At 40.8% G+C, this 23,122-nt stretch overlaps 1 protein-coding gene across 4 annotated transcripts in view; it reads right to left on the bottom strand.

Annotated features, from left to right (window-relative positions):
- TBCE (tubulin folding cofactor E) overlaps positions 1 to 23,122 on the bottom strand; it is a 143,651-nt gene that overhangs the window by 115,422 nt on the left and 5,107 nt on the right. For all 4 annotated transcript variants that reach the window (XR_008402069.1, XR_008402070.1, XM_053711076.1 and 1 more), the window contains exon 2: positions 7,376 to 7,490. Coding sequence is in view for 2 of the 4 variants with exons in the window: in XM_053711076.1 (XP_053567051.1) it covers positions 7,376 to 7,475 (100 nt within the window). In the remaining 2 variants the exon portion in view is untranslated. The remainder of the gene's footprint in view (positions 1 to 7,375; positions 7,491 to 23,122) is intronic.

Below are 23,122 nucleotides of genomic sequence, written 5' to 3'. Positions count from 1 at the left end.
AGGAGAAACTATAGGGTGCAGTGGTGACTGGAGTTATAATTTAAAATTTAGAACCTGCCTCAAAAAGACAGGGCGGGCCGTGGACTGAACACACTACAAGAGAAATAAATTTATCAGGTAAGCATAAATTATGTTTTCTCTTGTTAAGTGTGTTCAGTCCACGGGTCATCCATTACTTATGGGATACCAATACCAAAGCTAAAGTACACGGATGATAGGAGGGACAAGGCAGGAACATTAAAGGGACACTGAACCCAAATTTTTTCTTTTGTGATTCAGATAAAGCATGCAATTTTAAGCAACTTTCTAATTTACTCCTATTATCAAATTGTCTTCATTCTCTTGGTATCTTTATTTGAAATGCAAGAATGTAAGTTTAGATGCCGGCCCATTTTTGGTGAACAAACTGGGTTGTTCTTGCTGATTGGTTGGTAAATTCACCCACCAATAAACAAGTGCTTTACATGGTTCTGAACCAAAAAAATAGCTTAGATGCCTTCTTTTTCAAATAAAGAAAGCAAGAGAACGAAGAAAAATTGATAATAGGTGTAAATTAGAAAGTTGCTTAAAACCGCATGCTCTATCTGAATCATGAAAGAAAAAATGTGGGTTCAGTGTCCCTTTAAACTGAAGGAACCACTGCCTGTAGAACCTTTCTCCCAAAAACAGCCTCCGAAGAAGCAAAAGTGTCAAATTTGTCAAATTTGTAAAAAGTATGAAGTGAAGACCAAGTTGCAGCCTTGCAAATCTGTTCAACAGAGGCCTCATTCTTAAAGGCCCAGGTGGAAGCCACAGCTCTAGTGGAATGAGCTGTAATTTTTTCAGGAGGCTGCTGTCCAGCAGTCTCGTAGGCTAAGAGTATTATGCTACGAAGCCAAAAAGAGAGAGAGGTAGCCGAAGCCTTTTGACCTCTCCTCTGTCCAGAGTAAACGACAAACAGAGAAGAAGTTTGTCGAAAATCTTTAGTTGCCTGTAAGTAGAACTTCAGGGCACGGACCACGTCTAGATTATGCAAAAGACGTTCCTTCTTTGAAGAAGGAATAGGACATAATGATGGAACAACAATCTCTTGATTGATATTCCTGTTAGAAACAACCTTAGGTAAAAACCCAGGTTTAGTACGCAGGACTACCTTGTCTGAATGAAAGGTCAGATAAGGAGAATCACAATGTAAGGCAGATAACTCAGAGACTCTTCGAGCCGAGTTAATAGCCATCAAAAACAGAACTTTCCAAGATAAAAGCTTAATATCAATGGAATGAAGGGGCTCAAACGGAACACCCTGAAGAACTTTAAGAACCAAGTTTAAGCTCCACGGAGGAGCAACAGCTTTAAACACAGGCTTAATCCTAGCCAAAGCCTGACAAAAAGCCTGGACGTCTGGATTCTCTGCCAGACGCTTGTGTAAAAGAATAGACAGAGCAGAAATCTGTCCCTTTAGTGAACTAGCGGATAAGCCCTTTTCTAAACCCTCTTGTAGAAAAGACAATATCCTAGGAATCCTAACCTTACTCCATGAGTAACTCTTGGATTCACACCAATATAACTATTTACGCCATATCTTGTGGTAAATTTTTCTGGTAACAGGTTTCTGAGCCTGTATTAATGTATCAATAACCGAATCCGAAAACCCACGCTTTGATAGAATCAAGCGTTCAATTTCCAAGCAGTCAGCCTCAGAGAAATTAGGTTTGGATGGTTGAAAGGACCCTGAATTAGAAGGTCCTGCCTCAGGGGTAGAGACCATGGTGGACAGGAAGACATGTCCACTAGGTCTGCATACCAGGTCCTGCGTGGCCACGCAGGCGCTATCAGAATCACTGATGCTCTCGCCTGTTTGATCCTGGCAATCAGTCGAGGTAGCAAAGGAAAAGGTGGAAACACATAAGCTATGTTGAAAACCCAAGGGGCTGCTAGTGCATCTACCAGCACCGCTCCCGGGTCCCTGGACCTGGATCCGTAACAAGGAAGCTTGGCATTCTGGCGAGATGCCATGAGATCCAGATCCGGTTTGCCCCAACGACAAATCAGTTGAGAAAATACCTCCGGGTGAAGTTCCCACTCCCCCGGATGAAAGGTCTGGCGACTTAGAAAATCTGACTCCCAGTCCTCCACGCCTGGGATGTAGATCGCTAACAGGTGGCAAGAGTGAGACTCTGCCCAGCGAATTATCTTCGAGACTTCCAACATCGCTAGGGAACTCCTGGTTCCCCCTTGATGATTGATGTAAGCCACAGTCGTGATGTTGTCCGACTGAAATCTGATGAACCTCAGTGTTGCTAACTGAGGCCAAGCTAGAAGAGCATTGAATATTGCTCTTAATTCTAGAATGTTTATCGGGAGGAGTTTCTCCTCCTGAGTCCACGATCCCTGAGCCTTCAGGGAGCTCCAGACTGCTCCCCAGCCTAGTAGGCTGGCATCTGTTGTTACAATTGTCCAATCTGGTCTGCGAAAAGTCATTCCTTCGGACAGATGAACCCGTGACAACCACCAGAGAAGAGAATCTCTGGTCTCCTGGTCCAGAATTAGCAAAGGGGACAGATCTGAGTAATCCCCGTTCCATTGACTTAGCATGCATAGTTGCAGCGGTCTGAGATGTAGGCGCGCAAATGGCACTATGTCCATTGCCGCGACCATTAAGCCGATTACTTCCATGCACTGAGCTATTGATGGGCTTGGAATGGAGTGAAGGACACGGCAAGCATTGAGAATCTTTGATAACCTGGACTCCGTCAGGTAAATTTTCATCTCTACAGAATCTATAAGAGTCCCTAGAAAAGGGACCCTTGTGAGTGGTAACAGAGAACTCTTTTCCACGTTCACTTTCCACCCATGCGACCTCAGAAATGCTAGAACTATCTCTGTATGAGACTTTGCATTTTGAAAACTTGATGCTTGTATCAGAATATCGTCTAGGTACGGAGCCACCGCTATGCCTCGTGGTCTTAGTACCGCCAGAAGTGAGCCCAGAACCTTTGTAAAAATTCTCGGGGCCGTAGCTAACCCGAAGGGAAGAGCTACAAACTGGTAATGCCTGTCTAGAAAGGCAAACCTTAGGTACCGATAATGATCTTTGTGAATCGGTATGTGAAGGTAGGCATCCTTTAAGTCCACTGTGGTCATATATTGACCCTCTTGGATCATGGGTAGGATGGTCCGAATGGTTTCCATCTTGAACGATGGAACCCTTAGGAACTTGTTTAAGATTTTTAAGTCTAAGATTGGTCTGAAGGTTCCCTCTTTTTTGGGAACCACAAACAGATTTGAATAAAACCCTTGCCCCTGTTCCGTTCGCGGAACTGGGTGGATCACTCCCATCACTAAGAGGTCTTGTACACATTGTAGAAATGCCTCTTTCTTTACTAGGTTTGTTGATGACCTTGACAGATGAAACCTCCCTTGTGGAGGAGAAGTTTTGAAATCCAGAAGGTATCCCTGAGATATAATCTCCAACGTCCAGGGATCCTGTACATCTCTTGCCCAAGCCTGGGCGAATAGAGAAAGTCTGCCCCCCACTAGATCCGTCTCCGGAAAGGGGGCCCTGTCTTCATGCTGTCTTAGGGGCTGAAGTAGGCTTTCTGGCCTGCTTGCCCTTGTTCCATGACTGGTTGCCTTTCCAACCCTGTCTGTAACGAGCAGTAGTTCCTTCCTGTTTTGGGGAGGAAGTTGATGCTGCTCCTGTCTTGAAATTACGAAAGGCACGAAAATTAGACTGTTTGGCCTTTGATTTGGCCCTGTCCTGAGGAAGGGTGTGGCCCTTACCTCCAGTAATGTCAGCAATAATTTCCTTCAAGCCGGGCCCGAATAAGGTCTGCCCTTTGAAAGGAATGTTCAGTAGTTTAGACTTAGAAGTTACATCTGCTGACCAGGATTTAAGCCATAGCGCTCTGCGCGCCTGTATGGCGAATCCGGAATTCTTAGCCGTAAGTTTGGTTAAATGCACTATGGCATCCGAAACAAACGCATTAGCCAGCTTAAGGGTTCTAATCTTGCTCAAAGACTCATCCAATGGTGCTGTGCGAATCGCCTCTTCCAGAGACTCAAACCAGAATGCCGCTGCAGCAGTGACAGGCGCATTGCATGCAAGAGGCTGTAATATAAAACCATTGGATCTGAGAAAGCACAGCTGTCCTCCACCGGGATAGTGGTACGCTTGGCTAAAGTAGAAACTGTTCCCTCCACCTTAGGGACCGTCTGCCATAAGTCTCGTGTGGTGGCGTCTATAGGGAACATTTTTCTAAATATTGGAGGAGGGGAAAAAGGCACACCGGGTCTATCCCACTCCTTGCTAATAATCTCTGTAAGCCTCTTTGGTATAGGAAAAACGTCAGTACACACCGGTACCGCATAGTATTTATCCAGCCTACATAATTTCTCTGGGATTGCCACCGTGTCACAATCATTCAGAGCCGCTAACACCTCCCTTAGCAACACGCGGAGGTTCTCAAGCTTAAATTTAAAATTTGAAATTTCTGAATCCGGTCTCCCCGAATCAGAACCGTCACCCACAGAATGAAGCTCTCTGTCCTCATGTTCTGCAAATTGTGACGCAGTATCAGACATGGCTCTCGTGTCATCGGCGCGCTCTGTCCTTAACCCAGAGCTGTTGCGCTTGTCTCTTAACTCGGGCATATTGTATAATACTTCTTTCATAACATTAGCCATATCATGTAAAGTGATTTGTAAGGGCCTTGATGTACTTGGCGCCTCAATCTCACGCACCTCCCGAGCGGGAGACGAAGGTACTGACACGTGAGGAGAGTTAGACGGCATAACTTCCCCCTCGTTGTCTGGTGATAATTTCTTTATCGGTACAGATTGACTTTTATTCAAAGTAATATCAATACAATTGGTACACATATTTCTATTGGGCTCCACATCGGCTTTTAAACATAATGAACAAGCAGATTCCTCTGTATCAGACATGTTTAAACAGACTAGCAATGAAGCTAGCAAGCTTGGAAATTACTTTCAATAAGTTTACAAGCAATATAAAAAACGCTGCAGCGCTTTTAAAAAAACACAGTTGAATAACAAAGAACTAATTCAGTTATAGTCAACAATTCTTTAAATGTATTAATTAGCAGAGGATTGCACCCATTAGCAAAAGGATGATTAACCCCTCAGTACCCAAAAAACGGATATCAAATTAAGATTTAACGCTTTTATCACAGTCAAACATACTGTCACAGGTCTGCTGTGACTGATTACCTCCCTCAAAAACGAATTTTGAAGACCCCTGAGCTCTCTAGAGACGTCCTGGATCAAGGAGGAAGAAGCAGGAAGACTGTGCTAGAATTTTAACTGCGCAACAAGGCGCTAAAAAAAGGCCCCTCCCACTCATTTACAACAGTGGGAGACCTGATATAACAGTTTCTATGCAGAAATATACGTTAGCCATGTGGAAAAAAATCATGCCCAAAAGGATTTATCACCAAAGTACCTCACAAAACGGATAACATGCCAGTAAACGTTTTAAACACAAACTTCTTTTTATGTCATGCAAAGTTATCACTAAGCCTGCTACCAGTCGCTTCCACTGCAGATAAGGCTTAAGCATTATTTCAGTATTAACAGTATTTTCTCAGTCAAATTCTAGTCCCTAGAAAATAACTCTACTGTGCATACATTTATCAGCCTGATACCAGTCACTACTACTGCATTTAAGGCTGTACTTACATCATACGGGTAACAGCAGTGTTTTCTTAGTCAATTCCATTCCCAGAAAATATTGTACTGCACATACCTCATTTGCGGGGGACCCCGCATGCTATTCCCATTGTCTGAAGTTACCCCACTCCTCAGAATGTCGAGAACAGCCAGTGGATCTTAGTTACGCCTGCTAAGATCATAGAAAACGCAGGCAGTTTCTTCTTCCAAATACTGCCTGAGATAGAAAAACAGCACACTCCGGGGCCATTTAAAATAACAAACTTTTGATTGAAGAATAATTAAGTAAAAACTCTGACTCCTCTCGCGACCTCCTTCTTTGTTGAGGGTTGCAAGAGAATGACTGGATATGACATGTGAGGGGAGGAGCTATATAGCAGCTCTGCTTTGGTGATCCTCTTGCAAGTTCCTGTTGGGAAGGAGAATATATCCCATAAGTAATGGATGACCCGTGGACTGAACACACTTAACAAGAGAAATAAGCTAAAATGAACTGAATTGCTCAAGTTGTCATTAAATAACTATGGTAAATTATGCAATTTCTTTGTGCTTTGGATAACAGAACATGCTATAATATTAGAAATTATAACACTGCCCCCACCGACTACTTCATAATGCCACCCAGATCGCAGCATTTGCTCACTGATGACCTCTTAGGGGTCAGTTATTACAGTATTGCTGGTAACGTATAGGACACTTCCTTCACCTCTTACCTTCAGCTGCAGTCTGTCACTTAAAGGGAAACTGTACTGTACTTCCCCTATAATGCAGCTCCAATGATGTTTTATACCAGCTGCAGAATACTGAATGTGTTGGAAATCGTTCCTTTAGGTTTATTGTTGACGATAAATGTGAAATGGTTTACTTTGTTCATTTAAACCATCACCCATAATAGAAGAACATCAAAGAGACTAAAGTAAAAGAAGAAAAGGATCCTATTGGTTTAAAGCATTTTATTATTACACTATTACTAGCATATTATGTGTTAACACCAGCAAAGTGGGGTTAAACACATAGTTAAAGGGATATAAAGAATTTTGTATATTGGTTATATGTTAGCGCTGCGGAATCTGTTGGCACACTTCAAATAACAACAATAATATTAATAATAATAATATGTTAAATAAATCATTGCAATACGTATTATTCATCATTTTAAAAGGATTTTACCTATTATTTTTTTTAACTTAATTTGAGTCCATTACTTCCTGTAACTGCCCAATAAGGGGGCTATGGTCTCTACAGGAAGGCAGAGTTGGAGTTTTACCTTTGATGTGGTTGCTAGGAGACACCTGCTCTAGCTGCAGTCAGTTTATTGCCCATGCTCAGTAGAGGACTTTTCTACAAAAAATATGTGAAAGTAGTTCTGTAATGTCAACTAACAGAAGTAAATTCAAAAGTCTCTTAAAATTGCATGCTGTGTCTGAATCATGCAAGTTTAATTTTGATTTTCATGACCCTTTTACTGTACAGTGTCGCTTTAAGTAGAATGTTCAGTCTATTACACATTTACTTTTTTTGGGGGGGGTAGGGAGGAAAGCACAAATCCTTTCTATCATATGCTTGCTAGATTTTGTTTGTATTGCATGAAGAGGGAAATAGGTTTAGAAGCCCAGACATTGATCATATCCAACAGACGCAGGCTATTGGTCATCTGGTCCCAATAATTGAAAATACTTTCAGTGTTTCTGTAAAGAATGAATACCTTGGGTGGGCGGTACATTTCCAACGTAGCGCACTGTTGCACATTCTCCATCGCAAATAATGCGTTTGCCAATGGCATCACTGGAGATAGGATCAATCATGGTCCACGACTCAAACTTAAATTCCAGAAGAAACAAAAATGAATATAGTTAATTAAAGTGAATATACTGCAAAAAAATAGTGTAGAGAAGAGGAAGCAAAAGCAACTTAAAGGGACAGAAACCCAAAATTTTCTTTCATGATTTGGATAGAACATACAATTTTAAACAACTTTCCAATTTACTTTTTTTATCACATTTGCTTCATTCTCTTCTTATCCTTTGCTGAAGGAATAGCATTGCACTACTGGCAGCTAGATGAACATATCTAGATAGCCAATCACAAGAGTTAAATGTGTGCAAGCACCAATCAGAAGCTAGCTCTCACTAGTGTAGGATATGTGCGTATTCTTTTTCAACAAGGGATACCAAGAGAACGAAGCACATTTGAAAATAGAAGTGAATTTAAAAGTGTCTTAAAATGACATGCTCTATCTGAATCATGCAAATTTAATTTTGATTTTTCTATCCCTTTCAGGTCCTATGTCAGAATATATCTGACAATGGGTTTTACCACATGCAGTCAAACGCCGGATATATTCCGACATTTCCAATTTTGAATTTCACAGCTAAATAGTGCCATCTAGCGGTGGACTTGCTATTTAGCTGAGAAATTCAAAAGTATGGCGCGGAAATTAAATAAAACCTGCCAGCTGCAGGTTTTATTTAATTTATAGGACCTGAAAGGGTTAACCCCTTAATGACCGCAGCACTTTTCCATTCTGTCTGTTTGGGACCAAGGCTATTTTTACATTTTTGCGGTGTTTGTGTTTAGCTGTAATTTTCCTCTTACTCATTTACTGTACCCACACATATTATATACCGTTTTTCTCGCCATTAAATGGACTTTCTAAAGATACCATTATTTTCATCATATCTAATTTACTATAAAAAAACATTATAAAATATGAGGAAAAAATGGAAAAAAACACACTTTTTCTAACTTTGAACCCCAAAATCTGTTACATATCTACAACCACTAAAAAACACCCATGCTAAATAGTTTCTAAATTTTGTCCAGAGTTTAGAAATACCCAATGTTTACATGTTCTTTGCTTTTTTTGCAAGTTATAGGGCCATAAATACAAGTAGCATTTTGCTATTTTCAAACCATTTTTTTTCAAAATTAACGCTAGTTACATTCGAACACTGATATCTTTCAGGAATCCCTGAATATCCATTGACATGTATATATTTTTTTTTTCAAAGACATCCCAAAGTATTGATCTAGGCCCATTTTGGTATATTTCATGCCACTATTTCACCGCCAAATGCGATCAAATAAAAAAAATTGTTCACTTTTTCACAAATTTTTTCACAAACTTTAGGTTTCTCACTGAAATTATTTACAAATAGCTTGTGCAATTATAGCATAAATGGTTGTAAATTCTTCTCTGGGATCCCCTTTGTTCAGAAATAGCAGACATATATGGCTTTGCTTTTTGGTAATTAGAAGGCTGCTAAATGCCACTGCGAACAATACGTGTATTATGCCCAGCAGTGAAGGGGTTAATTAGGGAGCATGTAGGGAGCTTCTAGGGTTAATTTTAGCTTTAGTGTAGTGTAGTAGACAACCCCAAGTATTGATCTAGGCCCATTTTGGTATATTTCATGCCACCATTTCACCGCCAAATGCAATCAAAGTAAAAAAAACGTTAATTTTTTCACAATTTTAGGTTTCTCACTGAAATTATTTACAAACAGCTTGTGCAATTATGGCACAAATGGTTGCAAATGCTTCTCTGGGATGCCCTTTGTTCAGAAATAGCAGACATATATGACTTTGGCGTTGCTTTTTGGTAATTAGAAAGTCGCTAAATGCTGCTGCGCATCACACGTGTATTATGGCTAGCAGTGAAGGGCTTAATTAGGTAGTTTGTAGGGAGCTTGCAGGGTTAATTTTAGCTTTAGTGTAGAGATCAGCCTCCCACCTGACACATCCCACCCCCTGATCCCTCCCAAACAGCTCCCTTCTCTCCCCCACCCCACAATTGTCCCCGCCATCTTAAGTACTGGCAGAAAGTCTGCCAGTACTAAAATAAAAGTTTTTTTTTAAGAAAAAAAGAAGAAGCATATTTACATATGCTGTGTTTAGGATCCCCCCTTAACCCCCAACCTCCCTGACCCCCCCAAAACAGCTCTCTAAGCCTCCCTCTCAGCCTTATTGGGGGCCATCTTGGGTCCTGGCAGCTGTCTGCCAGTACCCAGTTTGAACAATCAAATGGTTTTTTTTTATTTTCTTTTTGTTTTTTTTTCTGTTGTGTAGCTCAATCCCCCCCCCCCCCACCCACGGACCAACCCCCACCAACGGACCAACCCCCACCACCTAAATCACACCTAAGGGGTTTATTTTTAACATTAAATGTCCCACATTTTTTCTGTAGTGTAGCGGTTCCCACCCGCTCCCTCCCCGTGCACGCGCCCGCCCCCGCGCGCTCCCCCGGACTTACCCGCCCACGATCCCGCCCCGCTCCACATGACCAGGGCCATCGATGGCCGCCACCCACCTCCCACACCGGCTCCCACCCACCAACGATACCGGCCATCGATGTCCGGTGCAGAGAGGGCCACAGAGTGGCTCTCTCTGCATCGGATGGCCGTAAAAGGTTATTGCAGGATGCCTCCATATCGAGGCATCACTGCAATAACCGGAAAGCAGCTGGAAGCGAGCAGGATCGCTTCCAGCTGCTTTCCACACCGAGGACGTGCAGGGTACGTCCTCAGGCGTCCTCGGTCGTTAAGGGGTTAATCATGCTATTTCTTAGGACTTTAAAAGACATAAAAAAACAATAGTCATAATTATAAATAATTAATAGATATGTTTTCTTGAGGGCAATCTCTGTGCTGCTCCGTGGAAATTCTAACAGTAAAGTCATAATTAGACATTCATGATTTAGAAATGACTTCTATTATTAAATGTGCTTTGTTCTTTTGGTATTCTATGTTGAAGAATATACCAAGCTATGGTGATAGGGGCTCAGCAGTCTATAACAGCAGTATTTGCAACAATGTATATAACATTGCTATAAACTGCTGTTGGGTGGCTAAAGACATGTGCACACTCTTAAAGGGACACTGAACCCAAATTTTTTCTTTCACGATTCAGATAGAGCATGCAATTTTAAGCAATTTTCTATTTTACTCCTATTATCAATTTTTCTTCATTCTCTTGGTATCTTTATTTGAAATGAATGAATGTAAGTTTAGATGCTGGCCCATTTTTGGTGAACACAATGTGTTGTTCCTGCTGATTGGTGGATAAATTCACCCACTAATAAACAAGTGCTTTCTATGGTCCTGAACCAAAAAAATAGCTTAGATGCCTTATTTTTCAAATAAAGAAAGCAAGAGAACGAAGAAAAATTGATAATAGGAGTAAATTAGAAAGTTGCTTAAATTTGCATGCTCTATCTGAATCATGAAAGAAAAAATGTGGGTTCAGTGTCCCTTTTAGCTCACCTATGATTACTCTTTAGCAAATGATACCAAGAGAACTAAGCAAAATTGATAATGGGAGTAAATTGGAAAAATGTTTCAAATTTCACGCTCAATCCAATTTTCAAAGTTTACTTCTGATTTTAGAGTCCCTTTAAGCTTATCAAAATCTGATAGATTCATATTTAAATAAATAATAAACAGAGGGGTCTGAAACTGGACCTAAACTACGGAAGCCAACAATAGAAACCAGTCCGATTTTAATTGGGGACATGAAACCCAATTTTTTTCTTTCATGATTTAGAAAGAGTATGCAATGTTAAACAACTTTCTAATTTACTTCTATTATCTATTTTGCTTCATTCTCTTGATATCCATTGCTGAAAAGCATATCACCCATGTGCATTGCCATTTCTTCAGAAAAGGATATCTAAAGAATGAAGCAAATTAGATAATAGAAGTAAATTGGAAATATCTTTAAAATTGTATTCTCTACCTGAATCATGAAATAAAAATGTTTGGTTTAGTGTCCCTTTAAAGGGACATTAAACCTAAACATTTTCTTTCATGATTCAGATAGAGAATACAATTTTAAACAAACCTTCAAATGTACTTCTATTATCTAATGTGCTTCATTCTTTAGATATCCTTTCTTTAATAAATAGAAATGCACATTGTGAGCCAATCACATAAGGCATCTATGTGCAGCTACCAATCAGAAGCTACTGAGCCTATCTAGATATGCTTTTCAGGAAAGAATATCAAGAGAATGAAGCAAACGAGATAATAGAAGTAAATTAGAAAGTTGTTTAAAATCGCATGTTATTTCTAAACCATAAAATAATTTTTTGGGGTTTAATGTCCCTTTAACCCCCTTTAAATGTTTTATTGAAAGGGACACTGACGTTTTGTTTTTTTTCTTGGTTGCTTATAAGAGAGAGCATTTTAAAATGTATTAAAATATATTTTTAACCCTTTGGCTGCTAAGCCATTTCCCACCTGGGTGCTAATATTTTATTTTATTTTTTTTATTTTTGAAATTTTTGAATTTTTTTTTAACTTTTTTATTTTTTTTTTACAGACCCCCAAGACTTACACTGTTGGAAAGGTTAAAGGGACACTAAACCTACATTTTTTCTTTTGTAATTCAGACAGAGCATGCAATTTTAAGCAACTTTCTAATTTACTCCTATTATCAATTTTTCTTCGTTCTCTTGCTATCATTATTTGAAAAAGAAGGCATCTAAGCTTTTTTTTGGTTTAGAACTCTGGACAGCACTTTTTTATTGGTAGATGAATTTATCCACCAATCAGCAAGGACAACCCAGGTTGTTCACCAAAAATGGGCCGGCATCTAAACTTACATTCTTGCATTTCAAATAAAGATACCAAGAGAATGAAGAAAATTTGATAATAGGAGTAAATTAGAAAGTTGCTTAAAATTTCATGCTCAATACTAACGCGACTTGCTGGAGGGGTTGTGGGTCCCCAGGCACGATGGCCCATATATGGTGGCATTGCCCTAAGTTGCTCCCTTTCTGGAATGACATAACAGAACACTTGAAACTCATTCTAGGTGACCAATTCTACCTATCCCCTCTCACAGCTTTATTTAGTTATAAACCAGATAAGGGGTGTAAATTTAGATGGAAACTCCTACAATATTGCCTAAACAGTGCCAGGCTGCTCATCGCTCGTAAGTGGAAATCCTCAAAGGTGCCGACTGTGCAGGAGTGGCTACACAACACATCTGAACTCCTTGAAATAAAAACAACTCCCTATCAGTTTTTCATAATATCCAGTTTTACTGGGACTCTCTCTCCCATACACTAGTTACTTTGGATAAATAGACTGAAATTTACAGCTCCCTATAGCCCAGGTGGACCTTCCCCCCCCCTTTTTTTTCCTTACCCCCCCTGACACTCTTCCCCTCTTTTATCTGACCCTATGCAATAGCTGGAATGGTTGATAGGTTGTTAGATAATTTATTTTAACCCGTCTGTTTCATTTATGTTGATATATCTTTCCTTTTATTTTTATTATTTATAAGTATCAAAGGTATGATGGGAATACCTATCCAGACTGAATGCATACCATCCATCACTTGGTCACGTTTGTGGCATAACCGACTGTTAGCTATTGTACTACCTGCAACTAATTGTACATTTTTTTTTTTTTATCACTTTATGGTATGACACTCTGTATCGCAGTTTATTTTTCCATAATAAAGCTTTTTAAAAAAAAAAAAATGTCATACTCAATCTGAATCACGAAAGAAATTTTTTTGGTACAGTGTCCCTTTAAGCGATTACCTTTCCAACAATGGGTCTTGGGGGTCTGTAGCTGCTTAGATGCCTGAGATACAGGCTTCTAAGGAGCATGCCCCCTCCTCCTATACTTAACATTGTTAAGTATAAATAAAGTTGCGCAATGACGTCATCGTGTAATTGCGCGTAACGTCACCGCGCATCACATGAAGCCCCGGCGATGCCTGTCACTCTACAGGCACGATCGCCGGGGTAGGAGCAGTAAGGAGCCCCCAGATCTCCCTCAAGGTGGGAGAGTGCTCATGACGGCTCTGAGCCGACTCGTCATTAGCACCAGAGTGAGAAACTCTGTGACGGCTCAGAGCCGTCATTAGCACTCAAAGGGTTAATGGATGTTCCCTAATAAAAGTTATTTTTGTTTGTTTTTTAAACGAGAGAGACCGAAGTGAGGACTGAAATATATCACTTGTTTATACAGGACAGCCAGCATATTTGAAAATAGAAGTGAATTTAAAAGTGTCTTAAAATGACATGATCTATCTGAATCATGCAAGTTTAATGTTGACTTTCCTATCCCTTTAAGATAAAATGAAGCAATTGTTATCTTTTTTTATCAGTAAAGGGACAGTAAAGTCAAAATTAAACTTTCATGATTCAGATAGAGCATGCAATGTTAAACAACTTTCCTTTGTTATCAAATTTGCTTTGTTCTCTTGGTATCTTCTATTGAAGAGTAAAACTAGGTAGGCTAATAAGAGCTCAGGAGTGTGCACGTGTCTTTAGTACTCTATGGCAGCAGTGTTTTGCAACATTATTTGTAGCTTTGTAAAACAATGTGGCAAAACACTGCTGCCATAGAGTACTAAAGACATGTGCACACTTCTGAGCTCTTATGAGCCTACCTAGTTTTACTCTTCAATAAAAGATACCAAGAGAACAAAACAAATTTGATAACAGAAGTAAATTGGAAAGTTGTTTAATGATTCAGACAAAGCATGCAATTTTAAAGTTTAATTTTGACTTTACTGTCCCTTTAAAGATAAAAGATAATTATTGCTTGCTAAAATCAGCTGGATGATGTGCTCAATAAATGGGTCCTTAAAGTTTAGTTTTGACTTTACTGCCCCTTTAAATCAATGTATAGTATGCCATCAATGCATGCTTTGGGTATCTAAAGTAACATTTATAACTAACAGAAAATGTTATTACACTGCCCCACCCAGCTACGTCTTAAAGGGACATGAAACCCAAACATTTTCTTTCATGATTCAGATAGAGAATACAATTTTAAACAACTTTCTAATTTACTTGTATCATATAATGCGTTTCATTCTATTAGTATCATTTGTTGAAGGAGCAGCTACTGGTTTCTAACTGAACACATGGATGAGCCGATGACAATTGGTATATATATGCAGTCACCAATCAGCAGCTAGAACCTAGGTTCTTTGCTGCTCCTGAGCTTCCCTAGATAAACCATTCAGCAAAGGATAACACGAGAAGGAAGCAAATTAAATAATAGAAGTCAATTAGAAAGTTGATTAAAATTGTATGCTCTGGGGGACTTCCGGTAGGCGGAGCGGCGGGTCAGCAGCACAGAGAAAGAGCTCCGTGCCCCGCAACTTGGTAAACACTATTAAACTGCTGCTGACCACGCTACCCCACACGCCATCCTTGTTGGGAAGTTTGCTGGACATCAGCCCAACTGGACTTTTGTGTGAAGGGCCGAATATCGCCCTTGCCCCTGGAAGGAATTTGAAGTGCGCAGTGGTGCGCATATCGCGGGCGCCATCTTGGATTGGGCCGACATCACAGCAGCTCCTCCAGCGGTTCACCCGGACCTGGAGAACACCCATCCCATCAGTCGGAACCATAACGGAGTGGGTGAGTTGCGGCAGACCGCAAGGCTGGCCTTTTTCTATGACCGTTTGGGTCAGAATTGTTGAGAGAAAGGAACGGAGAGGACTCTATGCAGAAAGGAAGAGGGAACTTACATCTGAATACCTCTAATGCACACCTGCATATATATACATAATCTGACCTGACTAAGTCCCCAAGCAGAAACCGCTACACTCTCTAGGGCAGAAATTGTGTAAAATTACGAAAACATTAGAAACCCTGCTGTTATAAAAACATCTGTTTTGCTTTGCATTTGCTCCCTTGATTCCAACAAACAGTCATACATGCTAGATGAGCCTATATGCATGATAACCTCCACTACACAGTGTGAAGGCTGGTTTTTTCAGGACACTCCTAAGAATTACAAAAAGCTGCAGTTTACAAGGCAGATTCCTCCAGGCTGTTGTGGAGATACTACGAGACTGTGCAAAATAAATCTTTACATTCTCACCCCAAAGGCACATGCTAACATATTGGGAACTTTACATATACAAATACAAGTGACTGGCTTTGGGGATTTATATGAAGCTAGACAAATATTTTCCGCCTATTTCCAGTTCGTTGGCGGGAAAGATGACATCCAGAAATAAACAATCAGATAAGAAGAGACCAGCTCCAGACTTACACTCTGAGTCCCCGTCATCCCCTAAATCCTTAAATTTAATCACGACAGACTCCTCTGCCTTGCTTCAAGACTTAAAATCATTCTTTTTGCCAAAAATGGAGTCACTCCAGGCTGGGGTGGACACGCTTACTAGCGAGGTGCGTCAGTTCTCCACCAGAATAACCCAAGTTGAGCAGCGAATTTCAGATGTCGAAGATAGACAAGTGGCAGCTTCTACCTCAGTACGACAACTCGTACGCCAAAACCAAATACTACAAGAAAAGGTAGAAGACCTTGAAAATCGCAGCCGAAGAAACAATCTCAGAGTAATTGGCGTCCCGGAAACAATTAAAAATAAGGATCTGCTAGAGTTTACAGCCCTCACAATCCCTAAATTGCTAAAAATAAATCAGGATCATTTGCCCCTAGATGTAGAGCGAGCCCATCGCATAGGCCCAGATAGAGGCCTGGAGACCATGAACTCTCGCCCACGCCAAGTAATTTTCAAGTGCTTGAATTACCAAGAGAAATTGGCCCTACTACGAGCATATAGGGCACATTCTGGGGACTTGATTTTCGAAGGGAAAAAGCTTCTCATATTCCAGGACTTCTCAGCAGAAGTGACTAAGCTCAGAAAAGAATTTGCCCCACTGTGCTCCCGTCTACATAAAGAAGGGAGACAAGCTTCTTTATTATACCCGGCTAAACTAAGACTGCAAACACCCGCGGGCCCCAAGTTCTTCACTGCTCCCAAAGATCTACAGGACTTTCTAGACCGGGAGGGGCAGGATATTGTCCGCTGAACTCTCTCTAAGCCTTTCCATAGTTTTTCTAACTTTATTATGTCCAAATGGAAAAATGGATGTACTTGTTACCTTCCATGGTGAGAAGAGACGCTGAAAGGACCTTCAGCGGCACTGGACTATCCCTAAAGTTCATGCAATGTTTAATAGTGCATCTAGTATCTACATTATGGGGATTATTATCTCCCTCAGGTTTGTTCAGCCGGCAGGAAGTAGACAGAGACAATAGGCACATGGTGACTCTGTTTTCAATTATTTATCTGTTTTCATTTGGTTATTTGTTGTGTAGGCTTGAATGTATGAAAGCGACCTATACTGTTCTTTACCTGTTATTATATTTACAACAGATGACCTACAGACACTATTCTGTGAATGAATCAGCTCCTCGTTGTTGTTCACCTGCGATCAGGCCAAACAGGAAAATGCCAATTCCTGGGATAAGTAAAAAGTTTATCAATATCAATGTTACTTTAGGTTTAAAGCTGTTGAGAGTGTGTGTTAATTGTGAATGGGATCCCCCGTGTAATAGAACCATGTCAAGACTATATACTAGGCCCCTTTTGCTTAAATTTACTAGAACTCATGAGCATGCCTTATATTCTACTTCAGGGACAATCGCAAGTTATGTGAATGGCCAATACAGACATGAAAAGATTACTAGTGAACTGACATATATTAGTAAAATGTATATCAAATTAGTATCTATAAGACTAGAACCCTTGCGTTTCTCAACAGCCATTGTGAGATTGTGCTGCTCCATAGATTATGCCTTAGACGTGGGAAAGGGTGAGACGACCCCCCTGCAGTTTGTTACTTATATGTGGCAACATCTGCGATCTCATATACTGACTCTTGTGAAATGCTTACAACTATATCTGAATATAAAGGAAAAAAAAAAAAAAAAAGCTGAGATTATCCTACCAACCCTATATGCAAGTGATATATATGACTGTTGTAGACATTTGTCTGTTATGTAATCGTGTTAGGCCCTCAAAGCTAATGATATCTACTGTATTAATATACTCTTGTATTTATTTCCAAAGATGGGTGCGTCTCCACTCTGAGGGGCTTACCCAACAGGAACCCCCGACACCTCAGAATTCCTGTTACTGGGTTAACCGACCTTCTCTTTCCTCACCTAACTGTAAGTACGGTCCCCTGGCACCCAATGTAATTGCATGGACCCTACAACACATTCGGACGCTCATTTGTCTTACTATAGTGGCCTTCCTGCCCCGGGAAAATTGTCCTTTAATAGTGAGACCCCAGAGAACATTAGTCACAGACGTATTCTTCCCTATAACTTACCTATATTATGGCACAGCGATGTAGCATAGTTTCTTGGAATGTGGGGGGAATTACATCCCCCGCTAAACGAAGCAAAATTTTACACCATTTAAACACAATCCAGACAGATATTGCGCTCCTTCAAGAGACCCACTTAACAGAAGAGGAACACAATAAACTTAAAATAAGGTGGGTTGGGCAGGTCATAAACACACCAACCACAGGCAGAAAGAAGGGAGTTGCGATACTAATCAGAAAAGGACTAGATGTTAGGTTCACCAATACCTCTATAGATGCGAAAGGCCGGTACATTATAACAAACCTGCATATAGCCTCCAAAACTTACCTACTGTGCAACATCTATGGCCCAAATAACCTCTCCCCTCAGTTCTGGCAGCAGATGCAAACGAATTTAACTAGAAGAAGTGAATTTCCAATAATTATCGGAGGGGATTTCAACATGACACAACTCTCCCCACTTGACAGATTTGCAGAGACTGCACCTTCCTTAACTACAGGATCTAGCTCCCAGAGACAGAAAAGTGAGACTAATATAACCTCAGGGTTTAGAGAAGGGTTGGGGCTGGTCGACTTATGGAGATTACGCAACCCAGACCTCAGAGATTACACATGCATGTCCAAGTCACACCACACACTGTCTAGGATTGACTATTTTCTCACAACCCCAGACCTCACTCCTACCATCTCACTGAGTAAAATACATCCCATTACCATCTCAGACCATGCCCCCATCTCAATCCTGCTTGACTTTTCCCCCCCAGAAAGCTTACAGAGAACATGGAGATTCCCCACACACCTCTACAACAATGTAGATTTTCGCCAGCAGTTGATCTCTTACTGGATAGAGTATAATACAGATAACACACAACATCACAGCAATATAGATCTCTTTTGGCATGCTTCAAAAGCGGTATTGAGAGGGAGGGTCACAGCTTATACATCGCATCACAAAACTCTGGCCAAGAAAGTGACAAATCAATTGTTGGGAGAATTATCGGAGGCATATAACGCTTACTTACACCACCCTACTGACCAGACTAGACAGCGCTATTACGAATTAAAAAAAGAGAGAGACACCCACATTCAAATGGTGGATAATATCCACACCATTCACCGCCAAGGTAAATTCTATAGATTCGGAAACAAAGCCTGGAAAATTATGGCAAATATGGTCAAAATTGTCACCCCCCGAGCTAACATCCCAGCAATAGCTACCGCAAACGGTCTACACACAGACACCCCTTCAATTATGCGAGAATTTGTAACATACTATACTAAATTATACTCTAAGCAGGACATTTCAGAACATCATAAGAACCAGTTCTGGAAGGAAGTTGACATCCCTGCCCTACAACAGGAGCAATTATCCACCCTTAATGCCCCAATACAAATACAGGAGGTCATGAATGCCATAAAAAACGCCAAATAAGGAAAAGCGTCGGGACCTGATGGTCTTCCCGCAGAATACTATAAAATCTTACAAGCAAATATAGCCCCTGTTTTGGCAAAATTATTCTCAGAGTACCTAGAGGGGACCTCAATCCCAGACCCCAGATTTACAGACGCCACAATATGTGTTCTTCCAAAGCCAGATAGGGACCCTACCCTACCGGAGTCATATAGGCCGATTTCCCTATTAAATGGGGACTATAAATTATTCACCAAAATTTTAGCAAACCGGTTGGCAGACGTACTCCCTTCGCTGGTCCACCCGGACCAGACAGGATTTGTCAAACACCGCTCCTCAGTGGTCAACTTGCGTAAGACACTTGCAGTTATAACACAATACCATCAAGCCCATGCTAACCCCTCCAAACCACCACTGGTAGACGCATGTTTGCTCTCTGTTGATGCGGAGAAAGCATTTGACAGGGTGGAATGGGATCATCTCTATACCTCCCTGGCTAGGTTTGGCATAACGGGTCAGTTCCTAGATGTCATCCAACAACTATATCGAATGCCCTCGGCGTCACTTATCATAAACGGCGGTCTGTCCTCCTCTTTTCGCTTAGAAAGAGGTACTAGACAAGGCTGCCCATTGTCCCCACTTCTATTCGACCTGGCCATAGAACCGCTGGCGTGTTATATACGCCAACACTGTGCGGGCCTTCAGGTTCATGGGCAACGCATACATATTTCCCTGTTCGCAGATGACCTCTTGTTATATATTAGCAACCCGGCTCTAAATGTCCCTAGACTATTAGACATCATGGTAAACTTTGGCACCTTCACAGGGTATAAAATAAATGAAACCAAATCTGAAGTGACCTGGCTAAAAAACGAGGAAGGTGCAACCCTTCAAAATACAAACCTTAAAATCACAACAGGCACATTCAAATATTTAGGCATCCATATCCATGTAGATCCGACCCGCATATACCGTCTTAACATCCCAAAGGTCATACTTAATGTGCAAAATATCATACGGGGATGGAGAGGTCTCCCCCTCTCCCTTCATGGTAGAATTCACCTATTGAAAATGATAATCCTACCAAAAATACTGTACCCCTTGCAAATGCTTCCTCTTCTGCTACACAACAAAGACATACAAACCATCTCCTCCACTTTTGCATCATTTGTATGGAATCAAAAGAAACATAGAATCAGCATGTCTAAGCTGTCTATGCCATTGGGAGCAGGGGGATTCATGTTTCCGAACATCCAATGGTATAACTGGGCAACATTAGCCAAGCTGGTCTTGGGGTGGCTAACTAGATCTGACTACTTTAGCCCTGCGGTAGAGAGGGATAGTGCAGCACCGATGAACCTAGCTTACCTTCCACACTCCACACTTCAGGCCTTACCACGCCACATTTCGCAAAATATACTGTTTAGGGATCCAATCAGGGCCTGGCACAAACTGTGTCGCTTTTGGAAAATAGATCATACTGTGACCAAATATCTGCCAATACAGGGGAACCCTAAATTTATACCTGGCTACACTACCCGAGCCTTTCAGAGATGGGGAGCAGTAGGCTTGACATCTGTAGCACAGTTAATCAATCCTCTTACACTTGAACTCACCCCCTTCCAGACTTTGAGGGAAAAACATGCTATTCCCCTGGACACAAGGTTTGCCTATTTTCAGTGTAGACACTATATTAGGGCTCTTATAACAGAAAAGCAGCTTACGACTACAAGCAACAGCATAGATAGACTATTTCGCATAGTAAACCAGGGATCTCACTCTATTACTCGCATCTACTCTGAGATTACGCAACAACTAGAACAACCTGTCCTACAAACAATACACAACCGATGGCAAGGGATGAGAGACATAGTGGTTACTTCTCAGGAAATAACAGCTAGCTTTCAGAAAGTTAGGATGGCCACTCTTTCAGCATACTCAAGGGAAGCACATACTAAATTAGTCCACCAGGCATATGTCCTCCCAAGCCTAAGACTAAGATGGGTCCCGCAGGCAGTTGACAAATGTAATAAATGTTCTCTCCCGTCCCCAGACCTTATTCACATGCTATGGGACTGTCCTAGACTGAAGGGACTGTGGGGAAGGGTTAAATACTGGCTCCAGAAAGTATTGCGACAAGAGATAACCCTAACCCCTTCTAATATTATCTTTCTTCATAACTTGGAAGTTGCACCACAGTCCCAGAAATTTTTACACTCGACAATTCTACTTACTAGGAGACTAGTCATGCAATACTGGGCCGACAGTAGATCCCCCCCTTTTACAAAATTAATACAAGCAATACATACCCAAGCTCTACTGGAACAAGCGGACGTGCAGGGAGATCTTGACAAAAGAATAAAAGCTTTCATACATAAATGGGAACCATATTTGCTGTATGTCCCCTCACGTATCAGACAAAAATTACTATACCCTTTTCGGAACTCATCGTTTATACTAGAGGAAAACTTGAGGGGCAAATGGCTCTCCTCGCCTTCCTAATTAGTCTCCCCTTGATCCCACATGCGCTGAGTAGACTCATCTCCCATTGTGTGCGATGGGGTGCCAGGGCCCCGCCAATCCCTAACCCCATTACCCCCCCCCTCCCCTCCCCTCAGGAGTGGAGACGTCCTGCTGTAATGTATGAGGTATTTATGTTATGGTTATTGTTGTATATTTTATATTATGTTTTTGTTTTGTTATGTTTCAAAAATAGAAAAATTGAACCAGGTTTACTTCCTGCAGTGGAACTACCTCACTGGAGGGGACCTTCCCTACCCTTTTGGATGGGAAGAATGTTGTCGCCTTCATAACTGTATCAAACTAATGTGAAAATGTAACTTCTGTCAACTGTAACTTCCATGTAGGATTGGACCTGGAATATAAATAAAGTTTTTAAAAAAAAAAAAAATTGTATGCTCTGTCTAAATCATGAAAGAAAAATTTGGGGTTTCATGTCCCTTTAAGGCTGCCAGAATTATCTGTGGAGAAAACTGATTAAGATTTGCAACCTCATCCATGGTTTCCTATACAGTTATGAATTACAAATGCTTTAGGGTTTCCAGGGAGAAACACGTATTTCCTTCTCTTCTGGACAGCACATGAAAAGTTTTGCTAGAGTCAGACAGTAGTGGAAACCTTAACGCTATGTTTTGTGTCGGCCCCAGAATGTTTTAAACGGACCCCGAGTCTAAGAAGCATGGCTCTATGGCAGTAGGGTTTGCAACAATGTTTATTGCAATATTATACACTGTTGCCATAGACTGCTAAAGACACCTGCATGCTTCTGCAACTACTAGTTCTTCTCTTCAACAAAGGATACCAAAGAACAACGAAAAATTTGATCAGATGTTAATTGGAACTTTTTTAATCCTTGTTGTGTGTCCTAATGGTTTTTTGCGCACCTATAATAGTGCGGGTCCCACCAACAGATAAAAAAACACGCTATTACTTCAGAAATAGCAAGGTCTTGCAGCTTTATTTAGACCATTACAGTTAAAATGTCAGATAAATACAGGGTATGTTAGCTGTCTTTAAGGGAATATAATATGAATCGAAACCATGAAAGTTTAATTTTGACTTAACTGTCCCTTTAAAAGTGAACTCCTAAAAAGTGTATTAGAAGTCACTTGATATTTAATATGAACACTATTTGTAGAAAATTTGTTTTTGTAAATCAAACCAGAACATTTTTCTTCCAAAGGTCATTTTGAAAAATGTTAAAGGGACTTAAAGGGACACTAAACCCAAATGTTTCCTTTCATGATTCAGATAGAACATGCAATGTTAAGCAACTTTCTAAATTACTCCTATTATCAATCTTTGTTCCCTTGCTATCTTTATTTAAAAAGCAGGAATATAAGCTTAGGAGCTGGCCCATTTAGCCACCAATAGTCAAGCGCTAACCAGGTGCTAAACCAAAAATA

The sequence above is a fragment of the Bombina bombina genome, chromosome 4 (assembly GCF_027579735.1).
Source record: "Bombina bombina isolate aBomBom1 chromosome 4, aBomBom1.pri, whole genome shotgun sequence".
Classification (NCBI taxonomy): Eukaryota; Metazoa; Chordata; class Amphibia; order Anura; family Bombinatoridae; genus Bombina; species Bombina bombina.
This window is presented reverse-complemented; position numbering and strand designations above follow the sequence as displayed.